This window comes from Panthera uncia, chromosome D2, assembly GCF_023721935.1.
Source record: "Panthera uncia isolate 11264 chromosome D2, Puncia_PCG_1.0, whole genome shotgun sequence".
In the NCBI taxonomy this organism is placed as follows: Eukaryota; Metazoa; Chordata; class Mammalia; order Carnivora; family Felidae; genus Panthera; species Panthera uncia.
Window position 1 is genome coordinate 16,509,207 of NC_064818.1, and position 17,131 is coordinate 16,526,337.

The 17,131-nt window shown below is 55.8% G+C and overlaps 1 protein-coding gene across 11 annotated transcripts in view; it reads right to left on the reverse strand.

Annotated features, from left to right (window-relative positions):
* Positions 1 to 1,758: 1,758 nt before the first annotated feature.
* TRIM67 (tripartite motif containing 67) overlaps positions 1,759 to 17,131 on the reverse strand; it is a 51,823-nt gene continuing 36,450 nt past the window's right edge. For 2 of the 11 annotated variants that reach the window (XM_049645026.1, XM_049645022.1), the window contains 8 exons: positions 16,719 to 16,841; positions 15,559 to 15,669; positions 13,817 to 13,976; positions 11,643 to 11,788; positions 8,943 to 9,081; positions 7,299 to 7,602; positions 4,479 to 4,641; positions 1,759 to 3,336 (listed from right to left, as the gene is read on the reverse strand). In XM_049645026.1, coding sequence (XP_049500983.1) covers positions 3,271 to 3,336; positions 4,479 to 4,641; positions 7,299 to 7,602; positions 8,943 to 9,081; positions 11,643 to 11,788; positions 13,817 to 13,976; positions 15,559 to 15,669; positions 16,719 to 16,841 — 1,212 coding nt within the window. In that variant the 3' untranslated portion in view covers positions 1,759 to 3,270. Of the gene's footprint in view, positions 3,337 to 4,478; positions 4,642 to 7,298; positions 7,636 to 8,735; positions 9,082 to 11,642; positions 11,819 to 13,816; positions 13,977 to 15,558; positions 15,670 to 16,718; positions 16,842 to 17,131 lie in introns of those variants that run through there. The other 9 variants (XM_049645027.1, XM_049645028.1, XM_049645025.1 and 6 more) reach the window with 9 other exon arrangements.

Here is a 17,131-nt window from a genome sequence, read left to right on the forward strand (position 1 = left end):
CAGAGGGCACGGGCACCGCAAGGCTGGGCTTTCCCGGGCACCTAGAGCAGGAAGCACGAACCTGTTCCCAGCGTCCCTGGTGAACTCCGGTTCTGCCCAGGCTCACTCTGGAAAGCATGACCCTCCTCACTCTCGGTGGGCCACGAGGTGCCCGAGGGCGCTGTCACAACCACAGGGTTCACAGAGGACTGAAGATTCAGCCCAGAGCTATATATAAAACTGTATACATAGTTTTTATGCCAGTTACTTTGTGGGTCAGGATTACTGATGTCCACTTTGATTAGAATCATTATTTTCCCCGACGGGGCAGAGAGGGCTGTGTGCAATGTTTTAGCTTTTGCTTTGAATTAGGAGCTAGGGTGCTTTGCGGTGAGTCGCCAGTGGACGCTTAAAAGGGATTCATTCTAAAAGGAAAGGCATATGCTTTGAGCAAACTTGCTCACGAGCAGAGCACGAACCGCGGAACGACGTCAAGGAGGCATTATTTACAATGCATTGGGACCTGACATTTAAGTTACTTTGAATTCTCTTCTCACTGAAACTGCTTGCTAGACAAACACCAAGTGATTCCTCAGCCAGCCCAACAAAAGCATCGTTCTGATACAATTCTAAGTACAAGAATGCCACCACATTGTAAGGGGACAGGGAATTCGATGGCCAATGAGACATTCACGACCTGTAGCCTCTGCTCCGAATCCCAGGGGCTTCCTGGGAGGGTGACGTAAGTCAGGCCACAGCCGTTGATGATTCCTTCTTTGTTTGGCCGATCCCTCGAAAACAAGTGTGGCACAGACCTGCCTTCTCTCCTAGGTTCGTTCTTGTCCCTGAAAGGTGTTTTGTGCTGAGGACAGGAGAGGTGGCTTCAGGACAGCCTGACACGGTGCTGCTGGGTTCCTGGAGGAGGAGCAAAGCCGGAAAGGTGCCTGCTGGGGACACTCACGGGGCCTCCTGGAGCTGCTGACCCCTGCAGGGAGGCGGCAAGTTCTGGCGGCTTCCCTCTGAAAAATTACCTTTTTCTTCCTAAAGAGACCCTCCCCGCCCCCGCCATTGTGGGACTGCTGCTTCTCCCTGTTCCACATTTCCCTCTGACCCCGGTGCTGGCTGTCCCGAGGGTGTCACCAAGTCCAGCTGAACTCCAGCAGCTCCTTTCCGGAGAGGCAGAGCCAGGGCCGCCTGGGGAGCCCAGCTTCGGGGATTCTGGAAGCTCCCCAGCCTTTCATCCAGCCCCCACCACAGGAAGCCACTGCCACCTTCCCCAGCCACACTCACTCCTGGTGTCACTCCCGGCACGCTGGCCAGTCTTTTCCCAAAGCTGATGCATCTGGACCTGCCGGCCATGCTTCATCAGCCCCAGCAAGGCTGTGGCTCCTCTGTGTCCTCCAATCTTCAGGAAGCTTCCCCAGCTTCCAAGCTGAGTCCACCCGGAGCTATGGCTAAGGAGTGAAACGGAGAGGCAGGTGCAGGCAGGAGGACAGGCAGGAGCCTGCATCCCCCTCGGGGCTCTGGCGGGGGTCCGGGACAGGACGAGGAAGACCTCCGGGTGCCTGAGAAACCACGCCGCTGGCGGAGAACCAAGAGGCAAGACCTCAGCTCCACACGCAGGTGGTTGCCAGGACCCGAGCTCGGAGGCCGAAACAGCACCAAGCAGCTCCTGAAGACGCCGGGCAGGTGGCCTAGCCGGCCACGTCTGCCCACACGGCGGGGACGAGGCAGCCTCGAGGTCCGAGGGTGCGCGGGCTCTGAGGTAGGATTGTAGGATCTGCTGCTAGGGGGGCAGGATCTACACAGCGTTGGCCTTGGCCGCTCAGAAAACAAGGGCAGTGTCTACACAAGCAGGTAGAACCGAGTAAACACAGTTGCTGCCGGTTTATGGGCTAAGTTTTATAAAAATCCAATCCAGCAAATGGACAAGGTACTCCTCAACCTCAAAAATAAAATGCTTGATAAAATATATTCTTTTTAAAAAGGAGAAAGTTTCGCCACCAGATGGAAATGGAGGTGGCAGGTGACAAAGAGGAAGAGAAGGAGGGGACAGGAAGGTGCTCTGGGGACAGGACCGCGGCGGGCTCCGGACTCAGACCCCCGAAAGCAAGCTCTGTTTCTGAGAGATGCAAATGACTCTATGGGGACCTCCTGGGCCCATGAGGGCGCCCTGCTAGGGGGCTCGGCCTGGGCCTCTGGCACAGCCAGGCTCACCCCGGGAGGCTGGGGTGTAAGGGACATGCTGATATTGCTATTTCCTGCCTTCATTAGAGGACCTGCCCATCCCAAGGCAGAGGCACCACTGCCATGGGGGGCCGTCTCCTACTTTGATGATGACAGTAGGGTAGGTCTGGAAGAAAAGGTAGGCAGACTCTAAGAGGCTTCCCCAGGGTCCCCCTGGGAGGACCAAAGCCTGAAAGAGAGCAACTCAGACAAGCTTGCACTTCCAGAAGACAGCTGCCGGCCAGCAGACACGCTTCATGTGGTCACTCCAATTCCATTGTTTTCTTTTGTGTTTAAGGACGAAGAACTGAGTGAATGCATTTTCGCAGATGTGTGTGTGCGTGTGTGTGTGTGTGTGTGTGAGAGAGAGAGATGATTAATGAAGGACCAAAAGAAACCATTTTAAAGGTTCTCAATAGTTCAGTGGGAATGGTGAAGGTCAGTGGGAATGGTGAAGGTCAAGATTAATGCCCCTTTCTATTGACCTTGGATTAGGTCTGCAAGGGCATAATGTTGTGGAGACTCCAGGACCGAAAAAGCAAAAAGGAGAACCTTTCCTGGAGGAGATGTGAACCTGCAGCCTCGGGACAGAGAGGTGTCCCAGCAAAGGGTCAATCAACACTTGGGGAGTGGGATTCCGGAAGTGCCTTCCCGCCTCTGCTCTCAGGATGCCAGTCTCAAAGTCGGACCTCCTCTTGCCCCCCCACCAGCAAAAAAGACAAGCTTTGAAAACAGATGGCAGGAAACATAATCATAAACCCCGGATGCCTTCTCCCTCCCTCGAGAAAGTTCCTTCTCTGTGAGCATTTGTAATGTCCAGGAGGAATGAGAGAAACACACACGCAGCTTCACCACCGACCAGTGGCCACTTATTAACCAGCTGCCTCAACAAGCGTGGCCTGCAGACCTATTCTCACCCCCCCAAAGAAAACACGTCTCTAAGATACTGAGCGGCTGCTGGGCTGCACCCCTCAAGGCGATCGTTCTGCCCTCGCGGGTCCTTCGACCTCAGCGAGGGATGGTGGGGCTTTTCCCAGACGCCGGTGAACAGCTGGGGCCGGGAGGCTAGTTGCCCGACAGCTTTGGCCGCCCCAGGTTTGTTGGTACTTCCAATCCTGTGTGCAGGGTGACCTGGAAAAGACGACCCAGTCAGTGAGGATGGGGGAGGCCACTACGAGAATCCTGAGTGCTCAGACAGCCCAGCGGCCGCGTGCGAGGCCCCCTGTTCCCTGGGGTCGCCACAGGCAGCAGCCTGAGGGCCTCTCTGTCCTGCGGGGTATGCTGTTTATTGTCGCCCAGTCTCACTAACGTAATGTCCCCGAGTTCATCCTGAGGAGCCGGTCTGGGCCTGGGTTTCCCACCTTGTCGCAGGAGCCCCGGCAAGGCTGATGCTCCATTACAGCAGGTGAACGGTTCTCATGGTTGTATATTTGTTTCTGCATTCTTCCCATGGCCTTTGTTCCTTTCTTACATCTGTTATATTTCAGGCTGCCTCAAAGCCCTTTCGTGAGTGAATGCAGGTACAAATCAATCAATCAGTGATTGATGTAGGCCTGTGAGTATTCACAGCCAGGACTCCCAGAGGGAGGAGGGCTCTGCTAGAAGCTAAGGGTAGTGCCCCCACATTTCTCTCCCACCCTCACCCCCTCGCTGAGTTCCCATTTTGTCTCTGTCTACTTGGGGCCTCCCGAGCCCTCGCCAGCCCCCCAGTACTGGCTCCAGCCCTGAGATCTAAAAGCACAACATTCCTGCCTGCTTCAGGTGGGAGCCAGAGGGGGCAGGGAGGGGTGAGAGGGGGCAGAAGGAGACTCAAAGCCCCTGGGACTGGTCTCTCCCAGCCCCCCTGTACTTCTCCTCTCTGGGGAAAGCCATACCTGAAAGGCCCCAGCGCATACCTGGCCATCGGCTCAAGCTGGGCAGGGGGCACTGACTTCCTCCTGATGGCTTAACGAATGCCTCCATCGCACCCGTCCCAGAAAATGGAACCCCCACCTGCCTCCCCCTCCATTCCCTTTTCCCCCCTCCCTCCCACTGTGGCTCCACAAGCTGGCAGCTTAGCGCCTCCACTTATCTCAAGCGAACAAGTACGAACTGATCATGCCACAGAGGACCATCCCCGGGGAATGCCCAAGGGGAACTGGTAGGTGGCTCTCTGCCCGGGCGGGCAGCAGTCAGCTTCTTTATAACCCACATCGTCCAAGTGCACTTCGGAGGCCCCAGCACCCCGAGAGGAAACAGCCAGAGGGGCTCCCGCCCGGAAGGGTAAGTGGTACCTGCACGTTGCGGTTGAGGCTGAGGGCTGGCATGAACACCCCATCCACATGGCTGAAGGCTGTGGGGCCCTGCTGCTGCCCGTTGATGAAGAAGGTCAGAGTGTGCTTATTCAGGTCCAGGAGCACGCCGACAGTGGCCCCCTTGCACACACCGCCTTCCGTCCTGGGAAGAGAAGCCCCAGGAAGCCCCATCACCACCACATCTAGCCTGGGATGTAGGTGGTGGTTCAGAAGATGCTAGGAATATCCTCACCTAAAACACAGCCCTCATGGAGGTGCAGGGAGCTGTTCTTCTGGGCTGTGAGACTTGCCTTGAAACGCACTCTCCAGTTAAGGGCCACACAGGAAGACCTTACCCTTCGTGTAAGTTTCCTTACCCGGGAGGGATCGGCCTGTTCAGTCCCTGGTTTCCTGGCAGTCCCTGAGACCTGGGCACCCAGGGAGTTAGGGTGTGGATGAGCGGGTCACCGGGAGCTTGGAGCCTGGGTAGGGAAGGCTCCTTTGCCCTCCAAGGGAAAGAACTAGCTTGGCACCCTTTATAGTTTTAACCAGCGAGAACGTTGAGATCCACAAAGAGGCAGAGAGCCAGCCCTTTGGGAGATCTCGAGGCCCACTCGACGTCAGCTGCTCTCCGAAACATCCCAGGGACTCTTGAACAGCCATGTGTGGCAGGGGACAGATGCTGAATCTGGAATCAAGTCCCCTGTCCCGAGTTGCCATCCCATGAGTGCCAGAGGTGGAGCCTTGAGACTAAATTGTGGAGCTCTTGATAAATGTCTGTGATCCCACATTCGGCAGCGGTGGGAATTCATATTGGCCCGCGAGAAGCATCTCTTCAGATGCTCTCCCCAGGCTCCCTGGCTGATCCGCCTCCTGTCCGTGGAAGAAGAGGGTCCATCAGACTCCCTTCCCTTAGCTGAGGGCTGAGGGCTGAGGTCTCATCCTCCACCCCAGCTGCTCCACTCTGATGAGAAAACCATTTTTAGCCTTTCCTGATGGGGCAGGTGCTGATTAGCTGGGGGCTGATGGCCTGGCAGAGAGCACAGGAAAGTCGTGAGGAAAACTCGGTGCGCTGACGGGAAAGGCACTTCCCAGGAGGTCAAATTTCCCCAGGGCGGGAGGCGTGGGGCGGGGGTGGGGAGCGGTGTCAGGACCCCAGGACGGGATCCTGCAGGTGGGAAAAGGGAGCTACGACCGGGCTCCTGGTGCTATTCAGACACTGACCGCCGGATGGCGGTAGAGACCGGAGTGAGGCGCAAACACGTGATTCCCACCCAAGCACTGGCTGCCCCAGGTTCATGGGCTCCCCACCGCAGCCCCCTACCCGGGCTCCCTTGCCCCCCCCCCCCCAAGAACCGGAGGACTCTGAGCCGATTCCTGACAGCGCCGCTAAGTAGCCCTGTGACTTGGGACGCTTGTTTCACCTAAGCCCTCGGTCTAATCGGTAAAATGCCAATCACAATAGTACTTTTCGGAGGTCTAAGGGAGATCATGGAAGTCAGGTGCTTCCTACAGCCTCAGGCACCAAGGAAGCTCAATAACGCTCCGTTATTACCCGCATCAGCCGTGTATCTGGGCACCATTTGGTTTAAGCAGGTAGAGATGGAGCTGGTAGGTCTGGACTCCACTCTTCTGTGGTTTGGGAACAGCGGCCAGGGGTAGATCCAGTGCGGGGTCAGCCCGCAGCCCCTGGCAGCCTGCAACACCCAGTCAGCCTGCAGGGCCCAGGCAGAGGGGACAGAGGGACGAGGTGCTACCCTCCCGCAGGCCTCCAGAGCTAGAGGTCACTGCCAGAGAAATGGCAGGTGGGAGAGGTGCAGTCTGCTTCCCTGGGGACCCTCAGGCAAGTCCCTGCCCCAGATCAGGACTCCTGGGGCCAGTACACTGAGAGCCTCCAGGCTCACTGACATGGCCTAGAGCTGGGCCCCGTGAGGTTGGCTCCTCCTGGGGAGATGGCCCTGAGCAGGCCAGGAAGGAGATCGCGCGGGGAGAGGGCAGCTCCAGGTGACTACCATTCTTTATTTCTGGGCTCCTTGGCCAGTGCTGGCCTTAAGAGATTTTCCATCCCCCACCCCCACCCTGGACACACAGGCCGGGTGTGAACACGGAATCCCTGGGTGAGGAGAAAGTAAGCGCTGAGCTATGATGGGGAGGGGGGGGGCACTGCCTTCTCTGAGGAGAGAGATCAAGGTGCCCACAAGTCCCTGAAGGAGCCCAGGTGTCAGGGACATCTTCCCAGGGCGACCCCAAAGGGCCCATCTTCCTGTGTCCGCCCTGGTAACACCACTCCCAGGGCCGGCCTCAGAGTAAGGCAGCCCTGGCAGGGCCCTTGACAGAGTCCCCGGCAGTGAGCACCCCAATAGTGCCTGCCACTCCCAGGCCTGCCCTTTTGGGGGCACTGTCTTGGGTCAAAGCCCATACAAGGCGGGGCGGGGTGGGGAGGGGGGGTCACTGCCAGGGCAATGGCACCTGCTCCCTCTGTAGAGACATGGTCACAGCCGCGAGGACACCGGCTGTGCCCCTGGCTGACAGTGTCTAAAGGGAAACGGAGCAGAAGTGGGAAGGGAGTGGCAGCCGAGGAACCTGGCAGGGCCTGGTCGTGCGGCTGGCCGGGTGACGTAAAGCCACATGCCCTGGGGCCACTCTAGTCTCTGTTGCATGCTGTCCCTTGGGCACACGCTCACTTCTCCCTGGAAATGGGACACCCAAGTGGCTGAAAGGCCTCCCCCACATTCCTGATGCCTAGCAGAAGGGATGCTGTCCCCCACAGGAGCCTCATTCCCCAACTGCCCCCCCCCCCCCCCGCCACTGGCAACGCACCTGTTGGTGTGGGAGTTGCAGTGCATGAACCAGCTGCGGTTGTTGTCCACGTACATGGCCCAGGCCTTGTCGTCCTTGCCCAGCATCATGTCCTTGACCACGCTGGCCCTGGCCACCCCAAAGGCGGGGTCTGGGTGGTTGTCGTACCGGTCCACGTGCAGCTCCCAGTAGTGCACGCCCTTGGAGAACGCGGCTGTGCCCAGCACCACCCGGTCGTCATAGCTGCTGCAGGTGGCCGTCTGGTTGTCATTGGATAAGATGATGTCCCGGTGCCCAGAGTTGGGGTCAAAGGTGAACCAGGCCACTGGAAAGGAAGGAAGCAGAGGCAGGGATGGGACTCGCTAGCAGTCTCCGACCTGGACTCGGAGACAGACTCACTCACCCACAGCTACCAGCAAGTTGGCATCCAGCATCACACACGCTCTTCCCTGTGTGATTCCCAGGCACACACAAGGACACACGCGCACACACGCGAACACACACACACGCACTCCCCGATCTCTGTTCATCCAAGCTCTCGGTCCCACGAACCCAGCCTTGCCAAGGAACGCAGACATTCGAGCCCCGGAGCCCCAAATCTAAATGCATTCTATGGAGTCTTGGTTTCTGACACCCTTCCGTTATGCTTCCTACGCCGTTGTAAGTTAAAGAGGAAGGAGGTAATCCCTGCCCCACTTTGTGGGTGTGGGATCCGAGACCCGGAGCGGTGAAGTGATATAACCAAAGTCCCCACGCTCCATCCTCCTGTTTCGCAGTCCTCCTTCTGTTCTCTGATATCCTCAGGCTGCGGGAAGTGAGGTCCTGACTCTAGAATTGTGACCACAGTGCTCAGGGCAAGAACTACTGTTCTGCAGGGCGGAGGGCACCTAAGGGCAGAAAGCTGGTGATCTTCAGAAAAGCATCCCCAGCCGTGCCCTTGACAACAGCATCTGCCCCTGCCCTCTCTCCCCTGCGTCCTGGGGAGAAAAGCCAGGCGTGTCACATCTTCCTCAGGGCGACCGCAGGATGTGCTGGGATGCACGATGACAATAAACAAGATTGACACCATCCTGGGATGCCCGGGTTAGCAGGGCAGGCTCTTGTTGGGACATGTTCTTTATTTACATCATCTCTTCCTGCTAAGGACACAGATGACCAACATCCCACTGATGCTGATGTGCTCCTCTTGCCTGAAACCTGAAAGGACGCAGCTGGGTATGTGAGCCATCAGATCTGGGCTCTTGTGCCAGGTGTTCGAGGGATAGTTTCCCACTGGGGGGGAAGGTCAAACCCAGGGACTAAGTGGCCTTTTCTCCAGGTCTGTCGTATGCAGTCTCAGTCCCTGGGTCTCCCTGAGCCTCTCACATCCTTGTCTCCTTTCCCACGCCAGCAAATGGGGTGAAGAAATGGCCTTTTTTTTTTTTTTTTTTTTTTTTTGTGGCTCATGAGTAGGGAGAAGTAGGCAAGTGGCCATGGTGAGAAGGGCAGGGACAGGGCTGGGAGGAGACGCATACATTTCGCTGCTGCCGAATTTCCTCCATCCCTTCACTCCCCTGCCCTGCACAGCTGATAGTCTCCCCCCCCCCCCCCCCCCCCGCCCTCCCCCCTTTGAAGCTCATCCCCCCCTGCCCGAATCTGGTCCTCCCCCAGCACCCCAGTGCTCACCGTCAGATGTCTGCAGGACTACAGTTTTACTATAAGGCCCGACGCCGGAGGAGTTGAAAGCCTTGACCCTGGCATTGTAGGTACTGTTGAAGTGAAGACCATCGATGGTGCACAGGGTCTCCTTGCCCACATACACTTCCTAAAAGACGGCCAAGACTGCTCAGGAGGTGCCTCCGTTATTGGGAAAGTTTCTCTTAGCAACATGTTGACATTCAAAGTGCTAGCAGAGTTCTTGAACAAGGGACATTTGGAGGACTGGAGGCAGGGTCAGAGACCGTGTCCAAGTTGGGCACAAACTCTACTCCTGGCCGGCCAGCCCCTCTGCCCGTGAGAATGTGAGGTGTGACGGGGTCTTAGGGAGGCGGGGAGGGATGGCCGGTGTGTAGCCAGCTAGGCAGCTGCCCGAGAATGTCCTACCTCTGCTGAGGCCAGCCGATCAGATAGGACCCTGGATCCCAGGGACACCCACTCCTCCAGGAGGGGTGGAGGTGCAGAAACCCCCACCTCCTTCTTGGTTGTCGGCGGGAATTTAAGCTAGCGAACATGAGCTAAAGCAGCTAAATAAACAAAATAAACAATACTTTTAAAAGAAGGGTCATCACAGGGGCGCCCGCGTGGCTCTGTCGGTTAAGCGTCCGACTTCGGCTCAGGTCATGATTTCACAGTTCGTGGGTTCGAGCCCCACGTTGGAGCCTGCGCTGACAGTGAGGCGCCTGCTTGGATTCTCTCTCCCTCTCTCTCTCTCTGCCCCTCCCCAACCTGTGCTTTCTCTCTCTCTCTCTCAATTTTAATTTATTTTTTTAAATAAATTAAAAAAAAAAAAAAGAAGAAGGGTCATCACCCATGATGGGAAAAAGTGGACAGAGGAAGGGCGTGACCAAGCACAGGTGGGTTCAGGATGGGTTTGGGCTGGGACCGCTTCTGGATCGAGAGGGGCGTTCCGTCCCCCCGTCCCCAACTTCCGCCACCCCTGAGGTTGCCATCTTCCCCTCGTTGGCCCCCCTGCCCCCTGAACGGCTTTTCTCATGGCCTCCTGAGAGGTGAGACATTTCTGCAGGGGACCCCAAAGATCCGTTAGTAGGGATTGACTTTGTTCCCCACTCACTTCAAACTTACCTTTGTCCTATTAACTCCCTCAAATGCACAGCCCTGCACCCCATCCTGTGTCACCATTTCTACTTTGTCTCAAACATCTTTCCTCTCTCGTTGTCTAGGGGGTTCACTCTTCATTTGTTATGGCAAGTCATTAATAATAACAGCTGGGTGCGAGGCATTGTGTAGGGCATTTTAATCCTCACACAACCCTTGGATGTTGTTATTGGTTTGTTGTTGTTGTTGTATTTCATACAGAAGGAGACTCGGAGAAGGTTGGAAACCTGCCCAAGATCCAGATGAACCCATTTGGAAGCCAGGGTTCAAATCCAGGCCTGCCTGCACTGAAAGCCGACACTCTTCCCACTCTAACAGGTGGTTCCTCATAAATTCTAGCCTTTGTATCCAGCTTTTGCTAGTGGCTATGTCTCGGAGGGAAGGGGCCATCAGTATGTGAGCCCTGTGGCTGCTTCTTTTAACATCCGGAAACAGTCTTCCCTTCCCGTTTCAGAAACAGGGGCTCTTTTCCTGGTTTCCAGTCCAGGAGTTCTTTCCAACCTTAGCTTCTCCGCACAGCCACAACGACTGAGGTTCTGAACCCAGTGAATGATCTGCCATTCCTCAACTCCTCTGTCCCCTAAATTGCCCATATATTCACACGGGACCCAATAATTCCCAAGGGAAGGCTGCTATTATTTCCCCAACGCTTACGTTCTTGTAGGGTAGGTCTCAAACAGAAAATGAAATGGCCTATGCATAAATCCCTTTGAGAGAAACGAAAGGAATATTGATCTTCAGCAAGATTTGTTCAATGGGGCAGCCCCCCAGGAGAAGGGATGTCGGAACTGTCGTGGTTGCAATGCTTTGTTCCGGAACATCTTTATGCAGTCTCCTCGGGAATGGAAAAGGAGGAGCTCTAAGAAGACCCTGGTCAACAAAGCAACTTGACAGTGACCTGAACTTTGCTGTGTGAAAACTCAGGGAAGAGTTCTTTAGGGGGCCTGGCTTTGGGGGGTCTCTACCGGATGGGGGAGTAGAACACCATTTTCTGGCTCACTAAGAGCCTCTCTTGTCCCCATGACATTTCATCCCTGGAAACACGAGGGTAGAAGTTCATCTCAACCCAACGGCCATTTACCAAGTGGCTGTCCTCACCCACAGAGCACCTCGCCAGGTAGAACAGTCAGTGACCCAGGCGGGGCAAGGAGGGATAGAGCATTGAGGGAGTGGCGGGGGCGGGGGGCGGGGTGGGGGGAGCCTGCGTGAGCGGGGATATCTGGGAAGGTGCTGAGGAATAGCCGGGACTGCACTGGTGGGGTGAAGCAGGAAGTAGATCAGGGCAGGGGATACCTTTTCCGAGCTCTTCCTCTGCCTCAGACCTGTGTCAGTCTCCGCAGAAAGGCCATCCTAAACTTTCTCTGTGTCTGTCACCTCTGCCTGCCCCAGCTGCCCAGACCTAGCCCTCCGGCAGAGAAGCCCCATTTCCCAAGGTTCCAGACCCACCAGCCCTCTGTGTTTGGGCCAACGCCCTCTAGGGGCAGCAATGGAGCTGAGGGCAGTCCAGAGGCCTCCGCGTTAGGACCCCCCAGTCCAGCATCAGGGCCTCACCCGGAACTGGCCCCCGTCGCCGTCATCCAGCTCCAGGATGTAGCCGTCCACGGGGCTGTGGGTGAAGGGCGGCATCCTCCAGGCCAGTGTGACACTATTGTTGTGGGTGCAACACTTCTCCAGCTGCAGCAGGGGGCCGGGCGGCACTGTGACAGGAACAGGAATGGCGGGTTCAGCTCACGGACCCCGACAGCATGCCAGACACCTGTGTGGACTCTCCTCCCCCATCACAGGGCCCCCGGCCCCCAGGAGGAACGGTGGCGCCACCCTGCGGTCCCTCCCAGCCTCTCGCAGGCACACCTCAGCCCCGGGATCTCAGTCTCAAGGCTGGCAGAGGGAGGATGGGGGCAGCGCGATCTCAGGTGACCGTGCACTTCCAGCCTGTCTTGGAATCTGGGGTGGGAGGTGGGAGAGGCATGGCCCGTGCCTCCACGACTCTGCATCTGGAGCCCCAAGGAGGAGCCCCACCTACCCACTGAGAATCCCTAGTTTTGAGTCTCAGACCCACAAGGAGCCCGTGAGGGTTGCTAACAGAGCTGGGTTCCAAGTGCCTCGGAGCCACTGCGGGGCCAGCGTGCAGCTGACACTAGGCTGGGAAGGTGCTGGTGGGGTGAATTCAAGGACGCATTTAAACCTTTGGCTGGAAGCATGTTAGAGGCCCAGGGAACCAGAGCCGGGAAGGAGAGGCAATCGGAGTATCCAGTGGTCAACCCTCGGAATCAGGGATTTGAATCAAATGTTATCATGGTAAGTTCTGTCACAGCAAATCCGGAGAAAGTTTTTATATTCTAGCCTTGTTCCGGCTCTGGAGATTTTAGAAATAAATACAGTCCACACTGACAGTTTTTAAAGGGAAAACTGCAACATCAGATTTGTAAAACTTCCAGATTTCCATTTGGCCCCCGTTATTAGGGGCGTCTCCCAGATTTCCCCCCATGGTTTAGCTGGGTGCAGCCCTGTCTTACTTACAGACTTGGTCTCAGGGCTGGCTGAGCGTAGCTGACTCCCCCGGGGCCTCGGTTTACAAACAGGTAGGGGTCCCCCTCTATCCCTAGGCTCTCCCACGCCCTCTGTGAATCCCTCCCGGAGCAGCGTCCAGAGCGGCTCCAGGCCTCCACCTTTGGCACCTCAGCTTTCCCGAGCCCCCCTGTCTTCTGCCGCACCCCTGCACACTCTGCCAGGCTCCTCCTGCTCCTCAGCACCACGTCTCATTCACACCCAGGGCAGGCAGCATTTCCAACCCTGGCCCGAGGTGCAAACCGAGTGTGGGAGGGAGCACGCAGATGTGCAAGACTCCTGTTTCATCTTTGGCGTAAAAATGGCCACACGTTTGGCGGGTAAGGATTTCCTGCACTCGACAGATTTCTGCAGGTGTAGCACTCCATCCTTCGATATTTTGGTTTTAAAAAACCAAACAGCTTCCTTGCCTCTCCTGAATGTGGCCTCGATGCTTCTGGAGAGGCGGCCTTTGGATCAGGACTGGTTCGGGCCATCGCTTGCTACTTTGTAACCTGGTGCAAGCCACGCAACTTTATCTGACCCTTAGCCTGTGTCCCTCGTGGCTCTCTGAGCTCACCTCCCAGCCTCCTCCACCTTGTTCATTCTGCTCTCACCTCTGACCTTCTCGCTCTTCTTCTTGGAACACAGAAAATGGATTCCTGCCTCAGGGCCTTTGCATTTGCCACTCCTCTGCCACCTGGAACGTTCTTTCCCTATACTGCATCTCTCTCCCCTCAAAACATCCCGCTTTCCCCAAAAGCCTCTTTTGGCCATGAGACGATGTATCTGTGTACTGTCTGTTTCCTTTTCTGGAATATCAGCTGAGTCTTGTGAGCGAGTGTGTTGGCGTGTTCAAAGCGGTGTCCTGCACCTAGAACAGTGCCTGGCACAGGGTGGACACTCACTAAGTGTCTGAATAAACAAAGAACCCTCTTTTACAAAGGAGAGAACTTGGACTCAGACTGGGATGCCACCCGTCCTAGGTCCTCCAGCTACCCAGGGTGACCCAGGCTGAACTGGGACTTGGGCCCCGGCCTGTGACTCGGGCAGCCTTCCCCTCCCGCTCTGCCTCACTCTGTGTGTCACCCGTCTTCCGGTGACACTAAGCTGCCCCCCTCAGAGTGGATGCCCCTTCCAAAAGAGGCACGGACAGAACTGGGCCAACCACGGCTCACCCCTACATTTCATCTGGATGAAGTCCAGCTGGTGGATGGCTTGCAGCAGCGGCTCGCTGTCCAAGGTCAGGTCAAACTCCGCAGACACTTTTGGCTCCAGGGCGCCTTTGACCCACTGCTCCTGAGACACCTGGACGCGCTTGATCAGAGCATCCGAGATCTTAAAGGGGAGCACAGAGTTTAGGGTTTCGATGTGCACAGGGAAAATCATGCAGCAAGTGATGGGTTAGGAGGAGGGGCTTGGTGTCTGTGGCTTGGGGACAGGAAGGGGCTGTGTCAGCCGTATGCTCTCAGGCCAGCCAGGGCAGGGAGTATATGATCCCTGCCGGCATGCCACTGTGCAAATAAAAGTGAACTGTATTGTTTAAATCGTATTTAAAAAAAATTTTTTTTAACGTTTATTTATTCTTGAGACAGAGAGAGACAGAGCATGAACGGGGAGGGGCAGAGAGAGAGGGAGACAGAATCGGAAGCAGGCCCCAGGCTCTGAGCCATCAGCCCAGAGCCCGACGCGGGGCTCGAACTCACAGACCGCAAGATCGTGACCCGGGCTGAAGTTGGACGCTTAACCGACTGAGCCACCCAGGCGCCCCTAAATCGTATTTTAAAAGGGCAATAATTTAAATGTAAAGAAGAACCTGCTATCTAAAGGTATCAGGTGGGGCGCTCGGGTGGCTCAGTCAGTTGAGTGTCTGACTCTTGATTTCAGCTCAGGTCATGATCTCATGGTTGGTAGGATCGAGGCTGGTGTGACAGTGCAGAGCCCGCTTGGGATTCTCTCTCTCTTCCTGTCTCCCTACCCCTCCCCTGGCCTCTCTCTCTTTCTCTCTCTCTCAAAATAAATACACATTAAAAAATATGAAGATACCAGGCCAAACCGTTTTGTGAAGCAAATGCGCAAAAGCATTCTTCCTTATTCTGCTTTTGTGAGATCCAGTACTTTGCAAAGTGAAACATACTAGCAGTTCCTCCCAGGGTCTGAAGAGAGCGCTTCCTGTATCCCCGGAATTTTGAAGCTTGCTCCCCACAGTGTGTCCTCCCCCTCCCCCCAAGTTGCTCCAAACTGTCCCTCCATTGCACTCCCAGCTCCGCTGTCTTCCGCTGGAAAGTCCTGCTCATTCAGACACTTACACGTGTCCCTGTCGAGCCATCCTGTGAACCCTTCGTGGGGACTAGTGAAGGGGGCCATCATTTCCCCATAGATGGAGGGCTGAGCCCCTGTCACTGCCCTGTCCTCTAGAGATGCTCGTGGTCCTGAGTCAGCCTGGCTGTTGGAGGGATGCCCTGGCAAGCCTGCATGGGCTCTGCAGGCAGCGGCCATCTGTCCAGGCCTGTGGCACTCTGCACATTGAAGTAATGGGCCGTGTGGATTCTGCTAACTCACTTCCTCCAAGCCTCCAGCTTGTTTGGCAAAGACTGTCCTTTCCCATTTGTGGAGAAAATGTTGAGTTGGGGTCTCTGGAAGTCAAAGCATAAATGCACGACACGTTGGCCCTAGGGATTAAGACATTTGACCTCCTTTTTTAACGAGGGCACAGAATCAGGGTCACAGCTAGTGAGAGGCAGACGAGAGACGAGAGACGAGAACCTGGGTCTTCTGGAATCTCTGAGCAAGGGAGAATCTACTCAATTCCAAGCCACTGGTAGGGACCGTCCTAAAACTCCGGATAGCTTGGGAAGCGGTGGTGGACTTGGAGGCAGGAAGCCAAGCCTGCCTGGGTCCTCCCAGTGCGCAGGCTCACCTGTAGGAAGCCAGAGGGGTCGTTCTCCTTGATCACCTCTAGGCAGTACTCCATCAGCCCGGTTGACTGACGCAGCTTCAGTGTGCAGTGATTGATCTGGTCCCAAACCATCTGTGATGCAAAGAACCCCTAGTAACCAACTCATCAGAGGAGGGGCAGCCAGGCTGCAGTGGAAGTTGGAGAATTAGCACAGAGAAAGCCCTAGACGCTGCAGCGCTGGTCTGCGCCACCTTGCACCCTCTCCTCTGGCTGTTCTGCTCCTGAGCTCCACGTGCCCTCTTCCTTGGGGAATAAACGGACCCACCGCCCAACAGAACAAACTCTGCCTGAACCCTGGGCACTAGAGAAAGTGCATGGTCTGAAACTGTCCACGTGATCAGTGACCACCTCCTGTCTTACTTTTCATCGTTGGTGGTCGTGGATAACTCCATGGGCTCGGCCTCTTCACTTGGAAACCATGGGCTATCCCCAACACGCATTCCTCCTTTCCTTGAAAGTAATATTTCCTGCTTCAGTTGGGAAATGTCTATGAAATCGGTTGAGCCGTCAAGGCAATGAAGCAGTCCTCTGTCAACGCAGAGCGTTCATGGCACCTGCCCGGAGCAGGAGCCCAACGTCCCGTGAGGGGACACCCTCCCTTCCCGTGGTGGATATTTAACAACGCAATAAATATTTAATAATGCCATAACAATATTGCATTATTATTGCTGATTATTGAATGTGTGAGATGTTAGAGAGGGCCTGAAGAAGGTGACAGAGCTGGCGACCCGAACAGAGGGCGGCCTCACTACGGTCACTGGTCACTACTGCTTTGCAAGCTGAGAACAGGTGGAGTCCCTTAGATGGAAAACAGGACTTCAGAGAAGATAGGAGAAGGGTACCCCTGACCTGAGAACAGCAGGATTCAGTGCACCTGACTGTGGCTTTGCAGGGACAGTGTGGGTGATGGCTGGCTTTGGGGAAAGTCACGTGAGTGTGAGCACGTCCGGGGCAGCTGGCTTATCCCTTCCTTGCCTCATTCATTCATCCACTCACTCACTCATTCATTCATTCATTCTCTCACCCACCTAATATTGACCCAGTACCTACTGTGTGCTCCAGTCCACTCGCGGTGTGGAGGCCACGATGGGAAACGAGGGTGTCGTCACCCGGGGACGTACCTTCAGCTTGTGCTCTCTCTCTTTGGTGACCTTGGTGAGCAGCTTGGCTTTCTGCCGAGTTAAAGCATCGACCAGCGCATCACACTGAGCAACCAGGCAGGCTTCGTAGTCCAGTCCGTTTTCCTGGGGGGAGCAGAGAGCTTTAGACAGAAGACATGCTGAAACCCGGCCAGTGCTAGCCGCGAAGACGTATTTCAGAGAAGCTTTCCCCAGAGTCATCTGTAACATTACTACATTGGAAACAACGTAAATATGAATCAGGAGAGGGTACCATGAATCCTGGCACACCAGTATGGTGAAATATCCGGTAGTCGTTCAAACCTCGTCCGTTGAGAGTTTTTAACGTCTTGGAAAATGCTCATGAGGGACTGGGAAGAAAACAAAAGGGGGGCTACAAGTTGCACACAGCATAA